Raw genomic sequence first — 18,883 nt, forward strand, 5'->3', positions numbered from 1 at the left:
ATCTTACCTCTGAATAATTCTTAGTAGCAACATTTCGGGACGGCTGCTGTCTTGTAGATTTAAAGGCTATAATGCAAAAGAATAAACATCCTATGTTATTCCTAAAGTAACTTAGAAAAATTTGTACATATCTTTAGCTGAAGATTTTGTAAGCTCTATTTACAAAAATCTATGATGGCCAATTATAAAACCATTTATGTTTTTTAAGATCTAAAGGTCTAAAGGGAGGTGGGATTACATGTTCAAATAAATCAGTGCTTAGCTGCCAGTCTCCTAACTTCCTGACTTACTCAAATAACAGGTGATGTTCATAAATACACCTGTACTAGAAATATTTTACAGAGAACTACATGAAGGATAAAACCTGATCATCTAATGGATTAAACTCCAAATATGTTGAAGGTAACTCTCGTAATGTCTTCTTTTTTTTACAGTTGGCAGTATCTTTCCTTGTGGCTATATTAGGAGCCATGCGGTTCTGGTAAGAGCTTTCTTTTCCTCTACTTTGTTAGCCATATTCAGTACCTAAGAAATAGTCCAGAGGAAATCCTAGAAAACAGTGTATTTTTTATGCTATGAGAAAACTTTCCTTCAAATCCTTACATTTTAGCTTTAGGAACTTAGAAACATGAAATTTGGCTAACCCTTTGTTTTTCCCAAGGTCAAAGCCATGATACTATGATTTTATAGTAAGAAATACGTGTTTGAAAAAAAAAAAAAAAGAAATACGTGTTTGGGTTTTGTGCCCATTTCTGGCAGCGCGCCTAAAAGCCTAGGAATTTCCCCGGAAAGAGTCTTTTGCTATGTTAAATGACTTTGGGACCAAGCCTGAAGCTGGGGGTTGGTTGCCAGGGAAACCAAGCAGGAAATCAGGAAGGGAGGGTTGGAACTCAGTTCCACCCTGTGATTTCCAGGCAGACAGGGGAATAAGAGGCTGAATGAATCACCAATAGTCCATGATTTAATGAACTAATGGTCACAAAGCTGCCATAAAAACCCAAAGGAAGGGTTTGGCGAGCTTAGAGGTGGTGAACATGCTTCCATGTGCTAGGGTGCTGGCCCCCAAACTCTCTGAGGATACAAGTCCTCTGCTTGTGACCTTACCTTTTATATCTCTTTATCCGGCTGCTGATTTGTATCCTTTGTAATAAACCAATAATTTAGTGAATAAGCTAGTTTCCTGAGTTCTGTGAGCTGCTCCAGCAAAGAAATTAAACCCAAAGAGGGAATTAGGGGAAACTGATTGATAGCCAGTCAGTAAGAAGCACAGCTGGATTTGTGATTAGCCTCTAAGGTAGAGGGAAGCAATCTTGTGGAAGTCAGCCCCTTACCCTGTGGAATCTGACATTACTGTGGGTAGATAGTGTGAGAATTGAGTCACACTGTAGGAAACTCAGCTGATGTCCAAGAATTGCTTAGTGGTGTGAGGCAACCCGCCCTACTCACCCCACCAACGAATTGGGTGTAGAATATTTAAAAACTAGAATAAATTTCAAACTGCCAATCAGAGCTTTATTTTTTCGTAAGCCTTACCAGTTTCCTAATATAAAACTTTATTTTCCCCCAAGACAACCCCCAAACTAAACATGACAAGAGGAGAAAAAAAGAGGCCTTGAAAAAGACAAAAGCTCAGTGAAACCCACAAAGTCCAAGATTCCTATAATCTGAACTCAGGAACTGTTCTACCTAGCATACATTTATGATTTGCCCCTGGTTTCTATTCCAGGTTCTATCCCCTAAGTCTTGTGATGTCCATCTGAGAGGAAAGATTAAGGGCAGAAGCAAAGTACTTATCCGTTCTACTCAATTACTGGGGCCTCACATCCTAACTCTGCTCAAAAGGCTAAACAGGGCACCTGAAAAAAAAAAATAAGCCAGCCATCGTGACTCTTACAGAATATTTCTGCTCAACAATTATTCCCTAATTGATTCCTCAAACTCTCACATCCTGAAAAGAGCCTACCAATAAATAAATGAATAAATGAATAAATAAATAAATCCTTCATTTCTTTTCATCCCCAACAAATGTCAGTGAGATAAATTAACATTACCAGAAAAATAAGCACTGAGTTCCATTAGGAAGGCAATACAAGTATGGTGGTTGTAGAGTTAAACTCATTTTGACTGACTAGCTGGGTGACTAGAGCCAAGCTCCCTTGGCTCATTGGGTGACTAGAGCCAAGCTCCCTTGGCTCATTAAGTCTCAGTTTCCCCACCTAGAATATAGTGTTAATAATAATTCATGCAGAAAATCGTTGAAGGGCAGCCTGGGTAGCTCACTGGTTTAGCGCCGCCTTCGGCCCAGGGTGTGATTCTGGGGACCTGGGATTGAGTCCCACACTGGGCTCCCTGCATGGAGCCTGCTTCTCCCTCTGCCTCTCTCTCTTTGTCTCTCATGAATAAATAAATAAAACCTTTAAAAAAAATAAAATTGCTGAAAAGATAAAAAGAAGTAGTTAGTGGAAATAGTTGTGCCAAGTGCCTAGAAGTAGCAGGTATTCAAATAATGTAGCTAGCAGCAGTAGCAGCAGATGTAGTAGTGGCGGCTGTGACGGTAAACTCCATGGCACTCACAGAGCCCTTCCGAGGTACTATATTCATTTTGTCACCATCCTCTGCAGACAAACTTCAGTGGAAAAGTCTGGGCTACCAACTCATAACAGCTGCTGGCTGTACGTGTAATATCTACCATTCCCGATAAAACTCCAATAGTAAATCTCTACACTCCATGGGGCTTATTATAATAGAATTTTACCTTTATAGCTCTCTTCATACCTCCAATTACAACAGGGATCTGGAAATTATCATTTTAAAGATACTTTTATCACCAACATCACAGTAGCTATAGTTAGTATCCCATGGTTATTTTGTCAGAGACTCAGCACCAAATGTAACCTAATAAAAATGTTTTACACATGTGTGTTAAAAAGTCTATTTCACTTTTTAGAAAAAGTCCCAATGTTAGAGACAGTTCAACTGTAAAACCATTAGACCAAATAAATTTACATAAAAGACAAATTTAGACTATAAAACATTCATTTTCTTAAGTTTACTTTAAACATTGCCACTAATACTAATAGCAGCAATCATTTTTTGAATTCTTACTAAATCCTATGCTAAGTAATATACTCCCTAATAAGTTCATCTGATCCTTGTAACTACTCTGTGGAATCAGTACAACACTGTCAATTTTATAGTTAAGGATCTGAAGCTCATAGAATAGAAACAATTTATACTCACTGGGAACTTAAAATGTATACATACTGTGTCAAATAGTTCACATGTATTTTCTCATTAATCCTCAAAATAAATCATTGAAACAAATTCAATCATCACCGCATCTTACAGATAGGACACTGAAGATGGAAAGCCTAAGGACACATAGCTAGTAAATCAACTAGTCAGAATTCAAACCAATGGCTGACTTTGGAACCATGCTTTGCTTTTTAAAGATTTTATTTATTTACTCATTAGAGACATACAGAGAGAGGCAGAGACACAGGTAGAGGGAGAAGCAGGGTCCCCGAGGTGAGCCTGATGTGGAATTTGATCCCAGGACCCCAGGATCATGACCTGAGCTGAAGGCAGACACCCAACCACTGAGCCATCCAGGTGCCCCAGGAACAATGTTTTTAACCTGTATGCTATATATCTCTAAGTAATTTTTATTCAGCCATTCTCAAGTATTTAATGAGCATCAACTACAGCCAGGCACTATGGACACCATGACGAAAAAGACCGAGTCGAGTCTCTGTTCTGCAATGCTTGCCAAGCAAGAGCATGGAGCCAGTCATTAAAGAGGTGGGTGACCATACCAGGTCTGCCTCCAAAGCCTGGGTTCTTAACTACACCAACTGCTATGAAGTACACCACAATTAGATTTTTTCCTAAGCATAATTCAGGACATCTGAAGTTTCATATTAATTTGGCTTACTTTTTACAAATGAACGTTATTACTTAAAAAGGGGGATTATTTGTGAACATTTTAAAGCACTCTGACTGGTCTTCTCTATACAAACAGAAGCTTTATCCCACATTATCAATGGGTCACAGAGCAGGACTCAGGAAAGAATGTCTGCAAAGTCTCACAGGCATAGTAGTTCTGAAAGGAGCTGACAGTAGGAAGTGAGAAAAAAAATGTTCACAAAAACACCCTATGAGATATAAAGTTTTAGATGCAAAGGAGGCAGCCACATGTGAGTTTTAAGGAAGAAAATAAAGATAAAAATCTGTTTGTTTACTGTGGGCTAGGTTTTTCAGACAAACACTGGTACTCAAAGCAAACCAAACTGCTTCATCAAATGTTTAAAAAAAAATTCTAATGGCATTGAATTACTGATCACATAAAGAATTAACAGGTCAAAACAGAAGAAAAGCTCAAACTCTGAGACCAATGTTCACACTGGTTTGACAGTTTTCTCTAGAGAGAGGGAAAGGGCTACCACAGCTCAAGACCTGCTCAAGAGGAGAGGCCTAATGCATATTCCCTCCCTTAAGCTGGGACCCCAAGAAGAGAGGCAGACATAAACAGGATTTTGCAAGTACATATCAGTGGGTTGAACCTCAAAGTCACAAATTTAAATGTAGTTTCATGTGGCCCAGAAGCCTGGAGAAACAAATATGAGTTGTCTCTGGGGGAACTTATGTTCATCCTTGATCTCAAATTATTCTTGCTGATAATTTCTTAGGGACAACAGGTAACAAAACATGCAAGGAAATAAGTTACCACAAATGAGAATCCACAGAAACAGAAATCAGAAACATTTTAAAAAGTGGCCGAAGACATTCAGATACTGGGTTAGTAGCCACAGAATACAGAGCAAATATCCTTACTATGCACACACAAAATTACAGACAGACTTAAAAATATCTGCAGGGAATTTTAAAAATCACACAGCATATTTCAAAAAAACTAAGTAGAATCTCTACCCCCGCCAAAAACAATGAAAATAAAAAACTCAAAGGAGAGTTTTAAGAACAGATGGGCGTGGGGGCCTGCTTCAGTCAGTAAAACATGGGACTTTTGATCTTGAGGTCATGAGTTCAAATCCCACATTGGGGTTAGAATTTACTTAAAAAAAAGAAAACAGATGGGTGAATTGGAAGATCAATATAGCACAGGAAGACAAAACAAGGGAAAATACAAAAGAGATCAGTACTCCCAGGAAGACAGTGATTCTTACAGTTATTTAATTGAAGACCCAGAAGGCAAGAAAAAGAGCAGAGGTATTATCTAAAGGGAAAGATTTTCTAGGAGTGATGAAAGACACTCATTCACAATTTCATGAAGCCTAATAAATCCTAAGCAGGAGAAAAAACAATCTCATATCTAGATTCATCAGTGAAATTGCAGAACACCAACAGCCAGCTGGAAGAAAAATAGACTACTTAAAAAAAAAAAAAAAAAAAAAAGCAAGCTCTACAATTCTAACAGCTCATTCCTCAACAACAAAATGGAAGCCCAAAGACTCACTTTAAGTGATTAATTATGCCCACTGGTGCCAAGGAAAGCTTCATATAAAATAATTTAGCCGGGACGAAAAAAGGCAGTTTGAGTTACGGTATAGGTGAGTATGACTTTGTGTCACATGCAACCAGCTTCTGGTGACTTAACATGGAAATGTACATGTTTTACTCACTTTGCTTTTCTGTATCCCTCTGTTTTTTCTTTCTGTTTTTTATAACTAACATTTTGTAGAGGCCTACTATGTGCCAGGCTCTACCTTTCGGCTTCAGAACAACCCATGATGTAGGGTTATTATGTAAACAAACATAGGAGTATGAGTGATTTGTTCAAAGTCACAGGCCTTTCCATATTGAACTTTGCCTAAGTCTTTTCTATGTTGCCTATTTTTCTCCTTCTCTGCTTTACCTTACTCCTGCCGAGAATGGAAGAGCACCTTTTTGGATGCCATTTCCTAAAAGGCAACATATTTCTGAAGTCAAGATAAGGATCTCACCTGGCTCTCAAGTACTGAATAATCACTGAGTAAGAGTACAACAATAGAACTTTTTAAAAATTACTGTTTTTTTTTTTTTTTCAAGTAGGCTCCACACTGGGCATGAACAACATGGAGCTTGAACTCACAACCCCAAGATCAAGACCTGAGCTGAGATCAAGAGCTGGATGCTTAACCAGCTGAGCCACTCAGACACCCCTAGAACTTTTGATAAGTATTTTTAAGAGTCATTTACTCAATTTGATGTTTGTATCCTTCCTCCAATGTCAGTTGCCAGCCAATAAATGTTGAAGACTTCCTCTGATGGTGTCACAATTTACTTCCTTCTGGGGTGGTTTACTTTATCTTCACATTAATTAGATAGGTTATTCTGTATAATACAAAGACTCCTCTACTGAGAACCAGTAATTAGGTCTCTAATCTTCTCTTGCTTTGGAAACTAGCAGTACAGTTGCCCCTTGAACCCAGGGGTTGGGGCACTGACCCCTGTACACTCCAAAAATCCCCATTTAACTTCTGACTCTTCCAAAACTTAACTACTAATAGCCTACTATTTACTGGAAGCCTTACTGACAATATAAAGAGTTGATTGACACTTACTTTGTACGTTGTATATATACTGTATTCTTACAACAAAGTAAGCTCAAGAAAAGAAAATGTAATTAAGAAAGTCATATGGAAGGGAAAATAACAGTAATGTACTTATCAAAGCCTCCCTTCCCCCAACATGTAAGTGGACCTCCACAGTTCAAACCCATTCTGTTCAAGGGTCAACTATATAGTGGTTAACCACTGGTTCTGGAGTCTAGGGAATGCAGGATTAACCCAAGTTCTAAAATTTACTAGTTGTGAGATAATGGGTAAGTTGCCTATTTTTTCAAAGCCTCAGATCCCTTTTCTGTAAAACAGATATAAGTATCTAACCACAGAGCTTTAAGAAGCATGCAGTAACTCTTACATAAACACTAGTCTTTATGAGTATTATCTAAAATACACATCATAGGACTTCCCTATGCTAACAGCAGAACCAGAGAAAAGCAGCATAAAAAAGTAAATGATATATTTATTAAGAAGCGGCACTTTCTCTTGATCATTGTTAACATACTGACTCACTTTTCAGACTTCATGGTCCCTCTATAAAGGAAATAATCAAATCTGTCTAAAAGTAAGGGATAAAAAAAACAAAAGGGATAATAAAAAATAATTTTTAAGGTTCACCCTTTTCAATAGCTCTGATGAATGGCAAAGACTTTTTAAAGAATAGTTTATCCTGTAATCCTAATAATCCTTTTGACTCCCCAGTGATGGCAACACAAATCAATGAGGTTTCCTAATGGGGATTTCCTAGATCTTCCTATGTTGGAATTTATAAATAACTGCTAGATTATAATTTGCAATCCATACTCACCATCTATAATAGACATGTTTCTAGATGTTGACGTAGTGGCCTTTGAACTTCTGCCTCGAGTAGAAGTCTCCAGACCAATGCCTACTGTTAGAATAATGAGCAGTCAATATACAATTCCATTGGTAGCCAAGGGTTTTTTTTTTTTTTCAAAAAAAGGCCAAAATGAAATATAAATAGCTACATCAAAACAAAGTTCATGTACAAAAAGTCAAAGACATATATAACAAGAAATACATAATAGTCTAATCAATTTTCAAAAACTATACTTATACCACTTTTGGTTCATAATATTCTAAACAAATTTAAGGAAACATTTTGTAAACTTAAGGATAATGAAAATAAATTATCACTAGAGGATGGGGTTCTTTCTTGGAAATTTTCAAATTAAGTACTATTTTACCAGCTTAAAATTCCTATGAATAAATATTTAATAAAAACTATTTAAAAATACTCCTACAAATGAATTTATATAACGCATCAGGAAGTAATGGAATGACCAATTTTCTATTATTTGGATTATTCAATGACAACAGTCCTGCATCAATACGATGATGGCAATTAATGTTAATGACTGCTTTAGGAAATCAAATTGTTTTACAGAAGCTTTCTTTTTGAACAAATTTTATGAAGCTACTTCATAAAAATGTGGGCATTTGTACCTTATGACAGTAACAAAAATAATAATCTTTATGACCTGGGAGTTTCTTCCTGCTGTCAATGGTCATTAGGTAGCCATTTTCCTTAGCAGCTCATATTTGCCTATTACTTTATACGTGTGAGAATAAATATGGCATTAAATGTACCTGAAAGGTACTGTGTGAGAAGTGGAGTGAAGTTCTTAATGTTATGGGCCAAAAAAATCTTATGTGCACATGGCCATTAAAATTTAAGTAAAATATACATGTCTGAATTACACTAAAGACTGACTTTATGCACTATAAAAATCAAATGTGAAAGGACTGTATAACTTAATTCTGGGGACAGGATTACAATCCTGCATGTACCATTCAATGGCCAAGTCTGAATGTGCGTGGTAACACACACAGTGCTAACCTCTTCCTCTCTGAGACCCTCCTCTCAAGGCTGAATTCTGCCCTCTTCCTCCTCGTCGGCCTCGGCCCCGGCCTCTTCCTCTACTGGCTGCTGCTGAGGTGTCCTCATCAGAGTCATCAGCCATCTGTTCTGCCAAATCTATACTCATAAGGTCCTCAGCACTAAAGGCAGAAGCAGAGTCCTCAGACTGAAATCTGAGGGCTCTGGCCCTCGTCATAGCCTAAGAGGGAGAAAGGAGAAAATACACATTAGTAGAATATGTAGTGTCCTAAGCTATTAATCTGGTCATTCAGATAACATTTAATATTCAAACTGTCTACACTATTATTTTTCACTCGTCATGCTATAGAAATGCCAAGCAGAAGAGCTCCCCTCCCCCATCTGTCAAATTCAATTACTAGGATTTGTCAGATGGATCTGCCACACTATCTATAAAATGAGACCTTTTGAAAAGGTGTGCCTAGAACAGTAAAATTTCACAGAATCGAAACTTGTAGGATAATATTGGCAATCACCTCTAATTCAACATCACCATTTGTTTTCGTTTATTTATTGTTTTTAAAGATTTTATTTATTTATTTGACAGCACAAGCAGGGGGAGCAGCTGAGGGAGTGGGAAAAGTCAGCTCCCCACTGAGCAGCCCCATATGGGGCTCAACATGGGACTTGATCCCAGGACTCTGGGATCATGACCTAAGCCGAAGGCAGACACTTCACCGACTGAGACACCCAGATGCCCCAACATCACCATTTGTAAGAGCCTGTCATCATTTAGACTACTTTGTACAATGGACTCTTAATAACAAGAAAAAAAGCTTATAAAAAATGGCTGTTATTTCTAGATGATGAAATTTTAGGCTGCCCTTGTTTTCCTCTTTATTCACAAATACAGATTTTCTTCAGTATAATTTTCCTAAAATATTACTTTGTAATCAGAAAATCATGAGCAATAATCTCTTATAAAAATTAAGAATTAAGAGCAAAAAAAGATAAAACAAGGGGTGCCTGGGTGGCTCAGTCGCTTAAGCCTCTGACTTGATTCCAGCTTGGATTGTGATCTCAAAGTCATGACAACAAGCCCCACATCAGGCTCCATGCTCAGTGTGGAGTCTGCTTGTCCCTGTCCCTCTGCTCTTCCTCCCCACTTGTGCATGCCTGCTCTCTCTCAAATAAATAAGTAAATAAAACATTAAAAAAAAAAACCATGATAAAAAGAATTGAGTGGAATATCATTTGAAGGCCTGGAAAAGAATAAAAAGCTTAGGACCAAGAATATGTCACAAATTTTAATTTGATAAGAAACTGCCTAGAAAAGACAAGTTTGAGACTTAATGAAATATTTTAACTCTGAAATGAATACAGATTTTCTGATTAGAAATAAAATAAAAGTAATGTTGCCCTGAGCTCTTCCCTTAAACCAATCAAAATATAGTAAGGAATACAGAAGTAAGACATAATAGACTTTCAATAAAATCAGAAAATAGCTCCAACTTCAAAACACAAAATCTCTGAAGATATATATATATATATATATAATGAAGATGTGACCTAGGGAAAAAGGTAGAAAAGAGTCTTAGGCAGTGTAGACCTTTCTAAAATTGATCTAGATATCCCAAGGGATCATGACTACAATCTTTCTTATTTGGAATAAAAAATTCTGGGTCTAAGAATAGGTGGGTAGAGCATTTCTAAGCTCTATCATGAAATAAAGAGAGTCAGGGCTAAATGAGGAGATGAGAACAAAGCAGGTAGGGTAGAAGTAGGAGTGAAGTAGAAGGTGGGAGACAATCCAGCTTCATTATAATGATCTCAGCTTAAAGAAAATAACAGCTAAGTCACTACATGAAGGGCTTAGCACAGCATTACGATGTAGAGAGAAAAAACTTCAGGGAACGTAACAAAAAATACAAATAAAAAATAGGAGAAAAACATTTCAATTCATTTTCCCTGTCCCAAAGTATGCTCATTATTATTCTCGGTCTCATTATTCTCGGTCTCATTATTCTCGGATTCTGTATTTGCAAATAACCTACTTGCCAAAATATATTTGTAACCCCTGGAACAACACTCTTGATACTTTTGCAGTCATCTGTGAACCTGTGCAGAGTGGTAAAAATTCTGAATCTCCTGACACACACATTCCCAGATGAAGATGAACAATGAGAACACTCAGTCTTTCTATTTCAGTTCTCCCACTTTAAATAAGTGTCCTTTTTATGGCATATTTAGCACCAAGTTTTTCACATTCTGTGCTTTTGGTTGGTGATTCACTGCATTGCTAAGGTGCTGTCCAATACTGCCCAAGCACAGAAAGGTTGTGATGTGCCTTACAGTTGAAATACATGTGTTAAATAAACTTCATTCAGGGATGAGTTATAGGGTTGTTGGATCTAAGTTCAGTGCTAATGAATCAATAATATAATTAACACAGGAACACACATGAGAAAGGTTATGTACTGAACAGCAGACAAAAATGTAGCCAGTAGTCGGCAGGAACGTAATCCTGTATTTCCCTTACGAGTAATACGGTTCACTATTCACTAATTTAGTGTTTGCATTAGACATAGAACATAAATGAATAACAAGAACCAACTATACTTTTTTAAAAAGTAGATTTAATAGGGAAAAGGAGACCTAAATTACATAATCAATAAGACAATCTAATTGATGGGTACTGAATTCTATACTCTGAAAATAAATAGATACTTCTTTGCAAGACCTCATGAAATGTTAACTGATTCTTCATGGGGTGCTAAGAAAGATATCAATTAAGTTCTAAATAGTAAAAGGTATTATATTGTCTAATTGCCATGAATAAAATTAGAAATTAATGGTAATAAAACAACACCTGCCTCTAAGCCACATAACCAAAATTGTAGAAATCCAGAAAACAGTAAAATAGTATATACCAGAACATATAAAACAATTAAAGAAGTGTTTACAAAAAAAGCCTATAACCTATTAAAAAAGAATGAATGAAAATAAATAGATTTGATATTCAAAAAGCTAGGACAAAAAAAAAAAAAAAAAGGCTAGGACAAATAAAACCCATCCAAAGGGAATTATTAGAAATCAATAAAGATACAATCATAAATAAATTTAAAGCAAAAATCCATTTGAATTAGTAAATTTAAGAACTGATCCTCTGGAACAAAATCACATTGACAAAAATCACTAACTTAACAAAAAGGAGAAAAAGACCAATATACACCATTAGAAATGAGAATGGAGGGGGGAAAAAGATTGAGGGAAAATTAAAAGAATCCTGACAAAATACTTTTCAATCAGAAGTAATTTGGAAAATAAATAATCTAAACAGATCCAACAATAGACGCACAGTCTCAACAGACTAATATCAAAGAATAATGTGAGAAAATTGTTAAAGGAAAAAAATCCCTGAAAAAGACCACAATCAGAAAGTTTCACAGGTATTCTATCAAATTTTCAAAGAACAGATAATTCCACTGCTATTTCCATAATACCAGAGCATAAAGAAAGCTTCCAATTTCTTTTTACAAAGCCAGCATAATATAGCTCTGAAAAACTGACAAAGGCCTGCATGCACAAAAAGATTACAGGATCTTATGAATACTAAAGTAAACAAAGAGAATCCAGGAACATATGGAAAAACCAGGATACCTATTACCAGGAGGCTCACAAAGTAGTCACAAGGATGAGGCAATAATAGAATATGCTTTAATATAATTCACCAAATTAATAGAATGAAGGAGGAAAAATCCCACACGCTTATCTCTACAGATGTCAAAAAGGCACTTAACTCATCATCTATTCTGGATTTGAACAAACCCCAAAACCCTTCTTTTACATGAAAAATACCCTAAAATATGCAACTGCCCCACCATGCACAGAGTGTGTGCACACCTTCCTGTGAGCGCTGTAACAGAGAGATCTATGAGCTAGGAACTAAAAACAAAACAAAACAAAAATTTCCGGGCAAAGAACATGACCAGGTGTTTCATGTAAATATAAATGGTTTGTAAGCATAAAAATTGCTAAGTCACCAGTAACAAAAGTAGTAATGATAAAGATAGCAAGAAACAGTTTCCTCACCCCTCAGATTTATAAAGATCAAAAGATGTAGTAATACACAAGGACACGGATGTGGGGAAATAAGCACTCCCAGATCCTGGTTAGAAGGTAAACTGGTGTAATATCTCTGGGGTGATAAGGCAGGATCTAGCAAAAATTTAAAATGCACATGCCCTTTTATGATTAGTTCTTGGAATGAATTACCCACTATCATTTTCAAATTTTATATTTCTCTTTGTCTAAATACTTTATCTTCATTTTATCATTTCAAACATTACATTCAAATACTTTAACTCCACTTTTCTGTGCAACAGACCCTGTAGTTTATTGATATACCCGAAGTCATTACTTCTAAGAATTAGCAGTGGAATTCTAATTTACCTCATGAGTATAGGTCCAGAGCCATTGTCCAGAGCCACTGGTAGGACAATGTTTCCATTTGCTTTTTTGTGAGATTTGAACATATACTATCCTGGTATTACACGGTTTTTTTAAAAATTGTGACAAAATGTACATACCATAAAATTGAGCATTTTAACCATTTTAAAGTGTATAGTTCAGGTGCGTTAAGCACATTCACACTGTTGTGCAACATCGTCAACATTCAAATTCAGACCTTTTTCATCATTTTGAACTGACACACCATACCTGTTAAAAAATAACTCCCTGTTCCCTAATCTTCCCCTTCCCTTTGTTATCATTATTCTTTCTGTCTGTACGATTTGACTACTCTAGGGATCTCGTTTAAGTGGAATCCTATAATACTCCTCCTTTCACAAGTCTTACTTCACTTAGCATAACGTTTTCAAGGTTTGTCTACTATAGCATGAGTGAAACTTCATTCCATTTAAGGCTAAGTAAAAGTCCATCACACACATACACATTTTGTTTACTCATACAGCTTTTGATGGACATTTGGACTATTAATACCTTTTGGCTGTTGTGAATAACGCTATAAGCATGGGTGTACTAATATCTGAGTTCTTGCTTTCAATTCTGTGGGCTAAATACCTAGCAATGCAATTGCTCGGTCACATAATTCTGTTTAACTTTTTAAGGAATCCTCATACTATTTTTCTCAGATGCTTCTGTATTCCCACCAGCAATGCACAACAGTTACAATTTCTCCATATTCTTGGCAACACTATTTTCTAGCTTTTTTGTAATAGTCATCTTAGTAAGTGTGAAGTGGCTTTGTGATTTTGATTTGCGTTTTGCTAATGATGAGTGATGTTGAGCATCTTTTCATGAGTTTATTGGTTACCTGTTTATTCTCTTTGGAGAAATGTCTGTTCAAGTCCTTCATCCACTTTTTAAATTGTTTTTTTTTGTTGTTGTTGTTGTTGCTGTGGTTGAATTTTAGGAGTTCTTTACAATATATGTTTTGGATATTAATCATTTACCAAATACATGATTTGCAAATATCTTCTCCCATTCTGTGGGGTGCCTTTTCACTTTGTTGATAGTGCTTAGTACTGCAGTTCAAAAGAGGCTATCAACCCTGCCTCAAATTCAGGTAGAACACAGGAAATCAGAGGCTGGGTAACCTCTGGACTATGAGTCAGACTAAGAATAGATGTTACATTTTTAAAGGATTATTAAAAAAAAAAACACACACACAACAACAACTACACACACACAGAGAAGAATAGGTGACAAAAACCATATACAGCTGCAAAACCTAAAATATTTACTGTTTGATCTCTTATTTAAACGTGAACTTATAATTAAAGAAAATACTTAGAGCTTTTCAATGTGAACAAGAGGTTTTAAAGCCTCTTGGAAGGACTAATGCTTGTGTCTGCTTAAATAACTTAAACATGGTACTGGGATTCTTGTCCTGAGCAAAATGATTCTACATGCCTGGGAGTTAAAGCTTGCGAAAGTCTCAAATTCCATTACAAGTCCTAAATAGTATGCTAAAGATAAAGATCATTTATAACATCAAATGGCAAGCTGGCAAATTACCCAGGAAACCCCAATTAACCTGCTGAATTCTTAAAATATAGCTGAAAAATCTAAACCCAAAAGTGCTTTCTTCTAAAAAACTCCCAAATGCAATTTGTCATGCCTTCTACTACCTTTCTTGTAGAAAATATTCACTCTTATTCTTTAAAAGATTAATGAAAAACTTAGCTTAAGGGTTCCAAACATAAAGGGCATGTAAAGACCTATTTCTGTAATTTGTTAAACTGAAATGGTTAGTCAAGTTTAAATGACCCAAGAACCAGAAGTGATTTCTTTCTTCTAGCATTCGTTCTTACTATTTAGCAAACACTCTTCCACTTTAAGGTGCTCTGTAAGATGAATACAAATATAAATACGATAAGGGATCCCTAATCTAGAGCCTCCTTCTCTTAGCTTCCAAAAACCATCTTGTAAATGGTATAGCAGTTGCATCTGCGCTTCTTAGGAACAGTGATTTTTGATGTTCTGCACACCAAAAACTTTCAGAAATCTCCCACTTTTAGCCATTCATTGGCCATGCATTGTATTAATGTTATTATAATATACAGTTCTGATAGGATAGTATATGACAGAAAGTCTAGACTTGAAGGCAAAAATAGGTTCAAATTCCACCCCACCACATAACCTTTACTGTGGTCTCAGTATGATTTGTAAAATGGAAACTAAAATAGTGTACGTGATCCAGGGCACCTGGGTGGGTCAACAGCTTAAGCATCTATCTGCCTTTGGCTCAGGTCTTGATCCCAGAATCCTGGGATCTTCTCCCTCTCCTTCTGTTGTTCCCCTTGCTTGTGCTCTCTTGCTCTGTCAAATAAATAAAATCTTTAAAAAATAATAATAAAATGAAATAGTGTAAATGACACACACCTAGAAAAAATTCAATAAATAAAAATTTAATGAATAACATTTGCCCTTTCCGGCAAAATTCCCTGTATTACAAGATGGAGACAGTGTTAAGTTGTACAAAGGGAAGAAATCCATGAAGCTCACAAAATTAGACACTGAGATTATCCTCTTGGATTCTCTCTAAAGAAAGGTTATTAACTGAGTTACTAGACTGCTCCTATTTCTACATATTCTAATGAACTGGGGCATAATTTTTTTGGAGGGGGTAACTTTCCCACAGTAAGCACAGGGCATCAAATTTTTGTAATAAGACAGAAGAGAAAAATAACACCCAAAATACCACTTTCCAATTCCTTCACATTCCACACAAGGGCATTATTGGATCAGCCTAAAATCTGAAGCAGCCAGTATGATATGACAGATGATGAAGTAAATGAGATATAAATTTGGAAATTTTATTTTAAAAAGAAAGAAAAAAAGTCTATCTCATAGCATTTAGAGATGGTACCAAAGAATTATTCAATAGCTGATTTTTCCTCTGTCAGTATCTGAAACTGCTTCACCTGAAAGGCTGTGGGAATACCTAGTGGTCACCAGTACATCAACCACTAAATAGGGATTCCTTTAGAAGAGAGTTCAGATAAAAAAGTAATAAAGTAGGAGTCCCCATCTCCGTAGGCAGGGTTTTTCCTTGTTAGTGTCCCAGGTATTGACTTTGACCTAAGGAGTGTGCTTATAACAAGGCAAAAAATATTTAGAGGGTGGGGATTGGCAGAGGTAAGGGTGGCTCATTAAAATAATTCTTTTTTGTTTGTAGTAGAGAAAACAGTGGAAGTTAGAAAAGTTAATTTGAGGGATGTGTCAAGTGCTTCAGCTCTTTCCAATTCACCACCTGTCAGGGGCAGTTCTGAAATACTTAGGAAAATGACAGTGGACTAGCAGGACTGTTGTATTAATTCAGTGAGAGTGACCCTTAAGGTCATGCTAAGGTTTAATATTTTCTTTCTACATATGTCTACCTCATCTACTAACGTGAGAGTTCCTAGTGGACATGAATGAACCATGTATTCCATCTGTATTGCTAATGCAAAGTAGAATGGCAAGGCTGTAAGAGATATGAAGGAAAGCAATCAAGACAAAATCCCAACAGTAAATTAGTTGTAAAATAATCTTTAAATACTAGATAGCAATCAGAAAACACCACAGACTATCAGAAAATAGAAAAATATATTTCAACGGTGCATTCACTGAGTACCAGATAGAGGCCAGAAGTTTCAGTAAATGGGTGCTAACCAGAAGTTCCTAAACTGCAGAGACTGAGTAAGACAACACTGATAGTGTCAGGCCCATTGCAACATTTTAGAAAGCCAAGTGGACACTATATATTTATCTACAATAATACTGCTAGCAAAATACTAAGTTTCTTCCTTTAGGCCCAAAATAATATCAGCTAAGTAGGGCAAGATTTTATCTTACTCTAATAAGATGCTCTGATCGCACTTATGTATAATTTTGATCACTAAGGGCTTTTGTTGTATATGCTCCCCTCCATCACACAACTAAATACGTCTTAGATGAAGCAAAATGAAAAAAGGGGGTTGGATGTTGGCAAGCAGAATACTGGTAGGCTGAATTGATGTAAATCAAAGGCAGCTATCCTAAGCCAATTCTTGCTCAGTCATATCCACCAAATGTCCGTGGACTGACTATTCTAAACAAACCTACTAGTCATTCTAGTTTAACAAACTGACACACAAGCACAGGAATTTATATCAGAAATTACCTCTCGAACTTCATCATCTTCTTCATTAGTGTTTTTTTGTCTGCTTTCTCTGAAACGGCGTACCTGTATTAAAACAGTAAATCGCAAATGTTGCTTATTTCTACCGTGGAAACGTAAAACAACGGCCTACAGCTGATTAAGAAATGCTTTCCATTACAACATAAAACTTGGGAATTTTTTGTTTCAAATTTTTATTTAAATTCTAGTTAGTTAACATAGTGTAATACTGCTTTCATGAGTAGAATTTAGTGATTCATTACTTACACATAATACTTAGTGTTCATCACAAGTGCCCTCCTTAATACCTATCACCCACCCACCTCCCCCATCAACTCTCAATTTGTTCTCTATCATTAAGTCTCTTATGGTTTGCTTCCCTTTTTCTTCCCATATGTTCATCTGTTTTGTTTCTTAAATTCCATACGAGTGAAATCCTATGGGATTTGTCTTTCTCTGATTTACTTCACTGAGCATTATACACTCTCTAGCTCCATCCATGTTGTTACAAATGGCAAGATCTCATTCTTTTTGATGGCTAAGTAATATTCCATCATATACACACATATATTTATACCATCTATTCATCAGTTGATGGACATTTAGACTCTCTCCGCAGTCTGGCCATTGCTGATAATGTTGCTATAAACATTGGGGTGCATGTGTCCATTTGGATCTGTATTTTGTATCTTAGTAGTGCAAAACTGCTGGGTTGTAGGGTAGATCTATTTTTAACTTTCTGACAAAACTTAAAGAGTGGCTGCACCAAAAACATGGAAATTTAAGTACAGTTTGTCTCACAAAAGACTGATGCAAGAAGTTCTATTTTCCTAGTGATTTACATTAAAATTTCAAAATTGTACTTTAATATATATATATATATATATATACATATACACACACACATATATATACACACACACACACACATAGGCCCTAAGCAAAACTGTTGCCAAAATGTTCCACTGTCACTGAAAAATGGACTTTCTGCAGTCTAGTAGACTGCAAAAGAAAAACTGTTATCTATGGGTGTTATACTTCAGTAAAATAGTTAAAAGCAAAAATCTCTTCTTTCAGAGGCTTGAAGTATTTATTACATGGCTCAAATCATTCTTATATACCTGGCTGTAAGATATCCAGGAGGCTCTCTAAAATAGTTTCCGGGGACACCTAGGTGGCTCAGTAGGTTAAGTGTCCAACTCTTAATTTTGGCTCAGGTTGTGATCTCAGAGTCATGAGATGGAGCCCACATAGGGCTCTGCACTCAGCAGGTAGTCTGCTGGAGATTCCCTCCCTCTACCCCTCCCCCACTCATGTGTTGCACTCTCTATAATAAATAAATCTTCAAAAAAAAAAAAAGTATCTGAAGTGGGTGGGCCTCTGGAAATCATTTCAAGGCAACTACTAAATGTTTACTGTTTGCTGATAGTAATTCTGGAACCAAAAGGGATACCAGAGATTCTTTTTTTTTCTTTTTTTAATTCATGCCCAACAGGCTCTTATAGCATAGTTATATAATCAGGGAAAAATTCTATTTGTTTAATAATTTACTTAGCACCTATTTGCTGAGCACCCATTATGTGCCAAGGATCACTGCAGGAACTGAAAATACGACAATGAACAAAACAGAAATTCTGCCCCCAAGGAGTGGAGGATTGTGTGCCCACATTTGGAGCCAATAAACAAAAACAAAATAAGAAGTTATATTGTGTTTTAGCTGTTAATTTACAGCTAGACTTAGAAAACTCTGTCATCTCGGGCAGCCCAGGTGGCTCAGTGGTTTAGCACTGCCTTCAGCCCAGGGCATGATCCTGGAGT

At 36.3% G+C, this 18,883-nt stretch overlaps 1 protein-coding gene across 14 annotated transcripts in view; it reads right to left on the minus strand.

The window, feature by feature from the left end:
• MRE11 (MRE11 homolog, double strand break repair nuclease) overlaps positions 1 to 18,883 on the minus strand; it is a 72,571-nt gene that overhangs the window by 15,347 nt on the left and 38,341 nt on the right. For all 14 annotated transcript variants that reach the window (XM_072726189.1, XM_072726192.1, XM_025993242.2 and 11 more), the window contains 4 exons: positions 17,069 to 17,131; positions 8,422 to 8,641; positions 7,369 to 7,452; positions 8 to 66 (listed from right to left, as the gene is read on the minus strand). In XM_072726189.1, coding sequence (XP_072582290.1) covers positions 8 to 66; positions 7,369 to 7,452; positions 8,422 to 8,641; positions 17,069 to 17,131 — 426 coding nt within the window. The remainder of the gene's footprint in view (positions 1 to 7; positions 67 to 7,368; positions 7,453 to 8,421; positions 8,642 to 17,068; positions 17,132 to 18,883) is intronic.

Source organism: Vulpes vulpes, chromosome 11 (assembly GCF_048418805.1).
Source record: "Vulpes vulpes isolate BD-2025 chromosome 11, VulVul3, whole genome shotgun sequence".
NCBI lineage: Eukaryota > Metazoa > Chordata > Mammalia > Carnivora > Canidae > Vulpes > Vulpes vulpes.